Raw genomic sequence first — 9788 nt, 5'->3', positions numbered from 1 at the left:
TCCTTGTCCATATTTAACTACCTCATTGGAGCCAATAAACTGCTCCTGCTAAGACCTTGGTTTGCCTTTAAGGGACCCACATGAATTATAAACCATCCGAAGGGACAAGGCAAGAGTTTCCATCAAGAGAGGGACATGAGGCAAAGTGATTTGAGCCATCATCCAACAATAAAAATAAAGTGGCTATGATGTCTCATGAGACAAAATTTGCTGCCATGTACCTTTCTTGGGCAATATCTTCAAACTCTGGCCTTTTCTGTTGCACTCAGCTACAGGTCTGTACAGTTTCTGTATATTTACATTATGAAGGAGAGTGATGTCAGTTCGGCAGTACATTACATATCAAAAAGTCGAAAGTCAAAGTCTGCTTTATTGTCAATTTCTTCACATGCCAAGACACACAAAGAAATCGAAATTACGTTCCCACTATCCCACGGTGACAAGACATAGTACACAATATACATACAAGTAAACAACACAAAAAAATAAAAACAAGAAGGCACAAACAATGAATAAATAAGAGTGATGAATAAACAATAAATAAACAAATAACATAATAAATCAGAGGAGCGAAAATGGAGCAAGTGTGCATACAGCAGACAGTCAGAATATAGCGCAAAGGTACAGGACGCTACGCAGAAGGGGGGAGAGAGTTCAGGATCCTAACAGCCTGGAGTATGAAGCTGTTGGTGAGTCTGGTGGTGCGGGAGCACAGGCTCCTGTACCTCTTCCCAGAGGGCAGAAGATCAAACAAAGAGTGAGCGGGGTGACTCACATCACTCACAATCACGGTCGCCTTGGGGGTGAGACGGGAGGTGTAAATGTCCTTCAGGGAGGGGAGTGAAGCACCAATAATCTTACCAGCCGCGTTCACTATGCGCTGCAGGGCCTTCATGTTGTATTCAGTGCAGCTACCACTGTGATGATCACAAGCACTTTACTTGGAGCTGGTGTACTTGGTCACAGCCTTGGTTCCCTCTGACACAGCGTGTTTAGCCAGCTCTCCGGGGAGGAGCAGGCGGACAGCTGTCTGGATCTCCCTGGAGGAGATGGTGGAGCGCTTGTTGTAGAGCGCCAGACGTGAAGCCTCGCCGGCGATGCGCTCGAAGATGTCGGTGATGAAGGAGTTCATGATGCTCATAGCCTTGGACGAGATTCCGGTGTCGGGGTGGACCTGTTTGAGTACCTTATAGCCTTGACGACGGCTTTCTTAGCTTACTGGCCTTTGCTGGTTCTGCTGGCATTTTGCTATTATCAAGAAATTAAGGAAACTTGACTGAACTTTCCGTTGTCAGTCTATACTGTACCAACTATTTTGTAAACATTTAAGAGACATCCAGCAGGCCGTAAAAAGTTGTGTGCTTTTAATCGTGTGAGTCTCTGCTTGTGCATACTACGTGCATGTGTGCGAGAATGAGAAAGAACGAAAAAAGTGATGATAACCACAGAAAACCCATTTGAACAAATTGGAAAGCATCTGGATAACTAATAACAGAATTAGAAATGTACTAATAAAGATTAATTACATGCACAAACTAATTACTATATTCAAGTCAAGCAGACGCTAAAGTAACCAGTAAAAAATATAATTGCTACTGACTAGCATTAATTAGATCTGAAGCGGGCTATCAAATGGCACATTTTTATTGGACTACCAAACAAGTATAATACATATTTAGGGCCAAAACAGTAATACAAAAGCTCGATAATATCGTCAACTAACAGCCCAGTGACAGCTATCTCCTCCCAAAACGCTGTGATATTTAGTTTTGGGCTGGAAAACAAATGACAGAGAGTGGTAGACATGCAAGCCATACATAAGACTACTTTAGTTTGGAGTTGGTGACCAGCATACAGAAATGAGAAGATGCTGAATAATGAGATACGTATGAGAAGGTTTCTGAGGAGGACGATGATGTTGAGTTTCAACTAGAACGCACAGACAAATATTCACTTCTCTCCTGAGTCCAGCTGCTAGTGCTCTTTCCCATATCATATTTTTAAAGATAAAAATGGGAGTTAACACCAGGGGATCTTGAGAATAATTGTCAATCTACGGAGTCCCGCTGACATAATCTGCCCCCCCCCCCCCAAAAAAGTCAAAGTCAAAGTCAAAGTCAGCTTTATTGTCAATCCCTTCATACGTCAAGACACACAAAGAAACCGAAATTCCGTTTCCTCCATCCCACGGTGACGAGACATACAAGTAGGCGACACAAAACAAAAACAAGAAGGCACAAACCATAAATAATAAATAATAAATAAAATAAAATGAGCGATGAATAAAAACAGACCAATAACCCATTGAATATGAGGGGCAAAACCGAGCCAGTGAGCATACAGCAAGAACAGGACGCTACGCTGAAAGGGGGAGCGAGTTCAGGATCCTAACAGCCTGGAGTACGAAGCTGTTGGAAAGTCTGGTGGTGCGGGAGCGCAGGCTCCTGTACCGCCTCCCAGAGGGCAGAAGTTCAAACAAAGGGTGAGCGGGGTGACTCACATCACTCACAATCTTGGTCGCCTTGCGGGTGAGATGGGAGGTGTAAATGTCCTTCAAGGAGGGGAGAGAAGCACCAATAGTCTTACTAGCCGTTTTCACAATGCGCTGCAGGGCCTTCAAGTCTTGGTCAGTGCAGCTGCCACCCCAGACAGCAATACAGCTGGAGAGGACGCTCTCAATGGTGCCGCGGTAAAACGTAGTCATGACGGCCGGAGGAGTCCCCGCTCGCCTGAGTTTCCGAAGGAAGTACAGGCAGCGCCGGGCCTTCTTCGCCAGCGACGCGGTGTTGGTGGACCAGGAGAGATCCTCACTGATGTGCACCCCCAGGAACCTGGCGCTGCTCACTCTCTCCACCACAGCACCGTCGATGGTCAGCGGCAGGTGTTGGGCGTGACCCTTCCGGAAGTCAACGACAATCTCCTTGGTCTTGTCGACGTTCAGCAGGAGGTTGTTGTCCCTGCACCACGCGGTCAGAAGGTCAACCTCCAGCCTGTATTGAGTCTCGTCTCCCTTGGTGATGAGACCCACCAGAGTCGTGTCGTCAGCAAACTTCACTATGCGGTTGCCGCTGCAGGTGGCAGCGCAGTCATGCGTCAGGAGGGTGAAGAGCAGCGGACTGAGCACGCAGCCTTGGGGGGCCCCTGTGCTCAGCGTGATGCTGGCGGAGATCTTGTCGCCAACACGTACCACCTGTGGCCTCTGACAGAGGAAGTCCAGTAGCCAGTTGCAGAGGCCGGTACTGAGGCCCAGCTTGTCAAGTTTGCCGATGAGACGCTGCGGCACAATGGTGTTGAAGGCAGAACTGAAGTCCACAAACAGCAACCTCACATACGAGTCCTTCCCCTCCAGGTGGGTGAGGGCCGAGTGGAGGGCAGAGCAGATGGCATCCTCAGAGGACCGTTTGGCTCGGTACGCAAACTGGAAGGGGTCAATGGTGGGGGGGAGAACTGACCGGATGTGCTCCAAGACAAGCCGCTCAAAGCACTTCATGACGATGGGCGTAAGTGCCACGGGGCGGTAGTCATTGAAGCAGGACGGAGCAGGCTTCTTCGGCACAGGTACGATGGTGGCTGCTTTGAAACTCGACGGGACGATGGCCTGCTGCAGGGAAGTGTTAAAGATGTCCGTGAAGACATCCGTCAGCTCACCAGCGCAGTCCTTCAGCGCTCGACCCGGGATGTTGTCCGGGCCCGCCGCCTTACGGATGTCGATAGCGGCAAGCGTCCTCCTCACGCTGTCGGCGGAGAGGCACAGGGGCAGCTCGTGGGAAGGGGGAGTGGCCTTCAGCGGGCAAGTGCTGTTCTGAGCGTCGAAGCGAGCAAAGAAGCGGTTGAGGTCATTGAGCAGACGGACGTCGCCATCACAGCTCTGCGGCGCGGGCTTGTAGTCCGTGATGGTCTGAATGCCCTGCCAAAGGCGCCGTGCGTCCCTGCTGTCCTTGAAGTGAGCGGTAATTTTGCCCGAGAACGCCCTCTTTGCTTCTTTGATGCCCCGGGACAGGTCGGCCCTCGCAGTCCTCAAGCCAGCCTCATCCCCCGCCCGGAAGGCTTTGTCCCTGGCCCTCAGCAGCCTGAAGACAGCCCCTGTCAGCCATGGCTTCCGGTTTGCCCGAGTGACGACGGATACTGAGTGTGTCACATCATCAATGCACTTCCCGATGTAGGAGGAAACAGAGTCAGTATACTCCTCAATGTCCGCCCGACCGTCGCAAGTGGCCGCCCTCCTAAACACGTCCCAGTCTGTAGAGCCAAAGCAGTCACGAAGCGCATCAGAGGCACCCTCAGGCCACACCCGCACCCGCTTGCGAACTGGTCTGGATGTTCTCACCTTTTGTCTGTATGCGGGCAAAAGCATAACAGTGAGATGGTCAGAAAGCCCAAGATGGGGGAGGGGGGCGGCTTTGAAAGCTCCTTTATGCGAAGAGTAGACCAGGTCCAGGAAGCTGTCGCCACGCGTAGGAAAATCAACATGCTGGTGAAGCCTCGGAAAAACAGACTTCAGATTAGCATGATTAAAATCCCCAGCGAAGATGGTGAAACCGTCAGGGTGCGCATCAAAAAAACATCAAGTATAAGAAACCCATCTCTGCTGAAAATACCTTCAACACAGTATATTGTAAACAACAATAGAAAAATGCATGCTACAACCATAAGAAATGGGGAGGAACAGAGTCATAAGGAGAGCAGGATGGCTTGATCTGTTGAACTTCATACTCTAAATTAAAGGAGCCACTGAATCCAGTATCGTATGGCAGCGTGAGTGGTACCAAAAGCTGTTCCCGAACCTGTCATTTTTCATAAATATTACTAAATATAATAGATAAATAAAGATTTAAACAAAAGAAAGAAAGAAAGAATGAAAGAAAGAAAGAAAACTAAAAAAATAAAAATGTTTTTGCATAAATACCTTTTATAAATCTCAAGTGGTTAAAGATTACATACAATAGTAGTACATCAAATAAAACAATGGGCTGTTTTTACCACTCAATGTAAAACTTTTTGTGTACTCCTATTGTGTACTCCTATTGTGTACTCCAATGTACTATTTCCCAGTTCCCTCAGGTTGAAAAGAATATACGTAACTACTATTTCATGCTGTATCTTTATTGTAATATTGAAAATGTCAGTCATCTTGAACCTTTTTGTGATTGTGGTATATTATTACTTTTGGGCATAATACTCTTCAATAAAAAAATATATCGTATAAGTCGATTATGTCTGGGTCGTCACTATCTACAATGTTAGAGCATCTATCTGAAATGCATCTGGAACTGTGACTTTTTTTCTGATTACATTTATGTTTTTTGGTAACCTGCACAATTGTGTGTGTGTGTGTGTGTGTGTGTTTTGTTCAGTAGGTGTATAAATGTCAGCCTGTCACAGTAGACGCATCAGTGAGAGCAGGTGTGTTGTGACAGACAGGACTGACATTTAACTGTAGTTTTTACGCCAGAAACTCCATCCATCTCTGTCTTACACACAAGCACATACCTCCAGGCATTTATCAATACACACCTTCCTTCAAGTCCTGACTGTATGCTGTCTTAGTCTTCTCGATTAATTGGTGGAATAAGTTGGTGAATAAGTTTCTACCACTTTTTCTTCTCCAGGGTGAGGGCTGAGTTAGTGACGACCACAATATATGCTTACATGCTGGGCGAATAGTCAATCAGAGAGCAAACATAGATACGTTATTTCATCTGCCGTGTGTGTCGGAAGAAACAGATATGCTATAATCTGCGCAATGTGTCTAGATCACTTTAACAAGTCTTGTACGTTAGCATGCTACCTATTTTCTAACGGCCTTTACCTAGTAAGATTTTACACAGTGGAACTGAGGAGACAATATTGTGGAGTAAATGTGATTCTGCAGTGTTTCGTGGTTGTTGCTGTTGTTTTTGCAGTTTGAGATATAGTAAATTTAAGTTTTGTGGAACGACACTGGGTTCTAAATTATTAGGCCAGTGCTCATTTCTAAATATGCAGTTTTTTTACTTTATTTAGTTTGCCATTTACAGGAACAATAATTAAAATTTTTAGTTTTATATGATTGGCAAATCCTCTCATTATCCATACCGATCAGAATTTTGGCTACGTTGCATGTGCCTACAGAATATTAACATTCGGCTGTTTTTTTCTCACACACATTGGCAGCACAATGGCAGTGAGTGGTAGTCCCAGCAGCTAAAGCCTCAGCTTGGAACAGGACTACCCTGGGAGAGGAACAGTAAAGCAGATTTGGAATGCTGCCATGATGACAGGCTAAGCCATTGAGATGCTTCGTGAACAAACCTGACATGGCCATAAAAGGAATTAAGGGGATACCACACAAAATCTGGCTACAAAGAAAGGAAAGAGGGAACAGGAAGATGGAGGGTTTGCTACAGCATGCATTTAAATTATTGGAACTGCAACGATTCGGTGATTGATGATTACAACTTGAACCTGCAAGTCCAGGGTGTAACCTGTCCCCAAAAGTCAGCTGGAACAAGCCTGAGCTCACTCGTGCCCGATGAACGGGAGAAAAATAGAAGGAGGGATAAATGTAAAAGTACAGTAAAAGGTCAATGCACTGATAACTAGACTATGAATTTAGGGATTGGAGGGGTCGGTTTTTATTAAAGCGCAGACACGCACTCAGGATACGCATTTGTTCAATCCATGGAAAGATTTTAATTTTTGTAAATAAAATGTAAATCTCAATTCGAAACTTAGATTCACTGTGCAATATACAGTACCCATAATTCAGCATATTTGTAACTGTTATTTTCAAACGTGAGACTCAGGGTGGATGCAGTGTTGGAGCGCCAACAATATCAACACTTTTAAGGAAATAATCAGTCGAATTGGGTAGTGTGACTAAATGGGAAGAGATGGAGCAGCAGCAGACGCAGAGAGGTCAGAAAAAGAGGTAGAAGAAATTATTGTGTGTGTTGAGGTGTGACTGCACTTCACTACTTGACTAATGAGCTGCCGTTAACTCCAATGAAGTCAGTCCTCATTGTAACAACACCTGACCCCAGTGCAAGCACTAATGTTGTGTGACAAGTACATATACACTTCAAGCACAACTTTGGTCACCAACTCTCTTTTTTGTGTTGGTGCACAAGTGTACACACTTTTAACAATGTCTTTATAAATGTCTTTGATTTGTATGACTTAACTTTCCAATACAGTACACAAAGAACTTTCATGTACCGTATTTTCCGCACTATAAAACGCACCGGATTATAAGGCGCACCTTCAATGAATGGCCCATTTTAAAACTTTGTTCATATATAAGGCGCACCGGATTATAAGGGGCATAGAATAAATAAGTCAACGTTGCTCAAACGTTAATGCAATCACAATATAGTAACACTCGAAATAGTGAAGACAATAACAATATATCAATAACTCAACGTTGCTCAAACGTTAATATCACACAACACACAAAATAAACACGTAAAGCTTACTTTAATAAATTAGTCCTCATCCACAAATCCATATTGGTCCATATATAAGGCGCACCGGATTATAAGGCTTTTGAGAAAATTGGAGGTTTTTAGGTGCGCCTTACACTGCGGGAAATACGGTATATGATTTCAGAAAAGGGGACAAGCGGTATAGAAAATGGACGGATGGAAATATTTTTGTTCAAAATACCCAAGTGAGCCTTTTTCGTCAGTCAATACAGACAGAGACACCACCTGGATGCAGGGACTGTTTGAATAGCTGGCTAATAGGCCCAGCGCCAGGGGCAAACTGCCATCATCTCTGTTAGGAAACCTTCAATCAAATAACCATAAACCAGGCTGACTTAAAGCCCTTTTTCACACTATCTATTAAAACCCTGAAATGTCCACCTGTCACAGTTGTATGTGAAGAGCACAAAGGCATCAGCATACTATCAGAGACTGTGTGGAAAAAAAGGAAAAGAGGAAATCCAGGGCCAGGGTGTGAAGTTTAACACGGAGTCTCACTTCTGCCGCTGACACTTACAAAAGGTAAGTGAAAAAGCAACAACACCAACATACAGTAAGAGCAGTCATGACATTGCTTTCTGTCAAAGGCAAATAGTAGCCTAGTGTGAGTATGACATTATAAAAGGCACACTTCTAAAACTGTCTATGTACTCTTTAGTGAGTGGCTATTTTAGGGGCATATCTCCAACTCCAGTTTCAAGCAATCTAGTGGCCGTGAAAGGTGTAAAGTAGATGCATATGTTTTATTTCGGGATTTTTTCTCTTGTCCACTGAGGCAGTTAGCATTGATCTCGTCTTTGATGATATAGTAAGGGTTACCAAAGGCCAAATCAAGTATTTACTTGCATTTTTTTGAAACTGTGATTCTATCTGGAAGACTACAGACAGCCACCATCATAACAGTTTAGTCAACTCTCATACGTTGGCAAGGTGGTCTTACCAGCTTCAGAATCATCTGTATTTGCCAATTATGAAAAAAATAAACCATCTCCAGTAGTTGCAGCCACTCACTATAATAAAATTAACACATAAACACAAATTACAGAGAGTCATTAAGCAGCAGTCAATAAGTGACTCATAAAAATAATAAAGCAAGTGTGCAAATTATGCAGAGAGTAATTAAGCAATATAAAGGGACCATGTGTGGTCATCCTGATGCAATGACAATAGGGCGATTGTAATATGATGAGGAAAGTATTCTTAGTGGGATGTCTATTAAGAAATAAAAAAAATATGGCATTCTCAATCATGGTATCAACAGGTTGTTTGTGCAAAAGAAGCATGATCATGAAAAGAATCAGAGCAATGCTCACTAGATAGTTTTGTTTCTGTTCTAGTGGTATTTGTTTGGGGTAAAAACTGAGGCAGCAAGGTGGCAGACCGGTTACCACAGATGCCTTAGAGTTCAGAGGTCATGGTTTTGTGTTCGGGCGCCAGCTGTCCTGTGTGGATTTAGCATATTTTCACCGGCAGATTCCCCTTTTGAGGATATGCAGCATAGAGAGTGGATAGATGGAAAATAAGTGACATAGAAAACGTTGTTTTTCTTGAATGCAGCCTAAGTTGTTGTTGACCTGCCACATTATACTGTTTATATGATGCAACCCTTTAGCCACATCATCTTGCGTAATAGCACTGACAAGCTTAAATGGTTTGACCTCATAAGCTGCGTGCAATTGTCCATATGGCAGCTCTTCATTTGCTCTCGTGGGCCGCAAGCATTTTGAGTTGTTGCTTTTCTTCCAGCATTCATGCTAGAATCAGAGTCATGCTGTGGTCTGTCGTGCTGTGCCTCAAATGTATTTGTCACCATACACAGTGTACGGAAGCTCACTGCAGGCGGTAAAATGTTTAAGGGTGAAGAAGACAGAGGAGGACAGAACGTTTGATGGGTTTGCAGAGACCCTTTCATAGATCCGATCTGTTGTTTGATGAGTTGAGTTGTAACTTTTTCCATATGGTATGTCTTGTCTTATTTGAACAGGGGGACAGCTGGATGGATGCTCTCATGCATACATTTAGAAGTTGTTTCTTTTGTATTCCCTCTGTGATATCTAAGCAAATGCTGTAAATTATAATGTAGAAAGATTAACATGGATAAAGGCACAGAAGCTGTTTTATCCAAACATTTTGTCATTTAAATAAACCAAAAAAAAACAAACAAGAAAAGCAGCACTAGAGTCTTTCCATGTCAGAAATTATGACTTCAGTCTTCTTTTGAATGTTGAAAGTCACCCTCACCTGTCAATTGTCAAGTCAACATTTTTTTTTTTTACAAACATGCCTTTTTATGAACCTGGAACTCCACACACTTGTAGCCGCACA

The 9788-nt window shown here is 43.9% G+C and overlaps 1 protein-coding gene across 1 annotated transcript; it reads right to left on the bottom strand.

The window, feature by feature from the left end:
- Window positions 1–926: 926 nt before the first annotated feature.
- On the bottom strand, window positions 927–1187 carry LOC119133076 (histone H2B type 1-A). Its single transcript, XM_037268735.1, has one exon. The coding sequence runs from the start codon at window positions 1139–1141 to the stop codon at window positions 938–940; it is 204 nt and encodes a 67-aa protein (XP_037124630.1). The 5' UTR covers window positions 1142–1187; the 3' UTR covers window positions 927–937.
- Window positions 1188–9788: the final 8601 nt, after the last annotated feature.

The sequence above is a fragment of the Syngnathus acus genome, chromosome 13 (genome assembly GCF_901709675.1).
Source record: "Syngnathus acus chromosome 13, fSynAcu1.2, whole genome shotgun sequence".
In the NCBI taxonomy this organism is placed as follows: Eukaryota; Metazoa; Chordata; class Actinopteri; order Syngnathiformes; family Syngnathidae; genus Syngnathus; species Syngnathus acus.
This window is presented reverse-complemented; position numbering and strand designations above follow the sequence as displayed.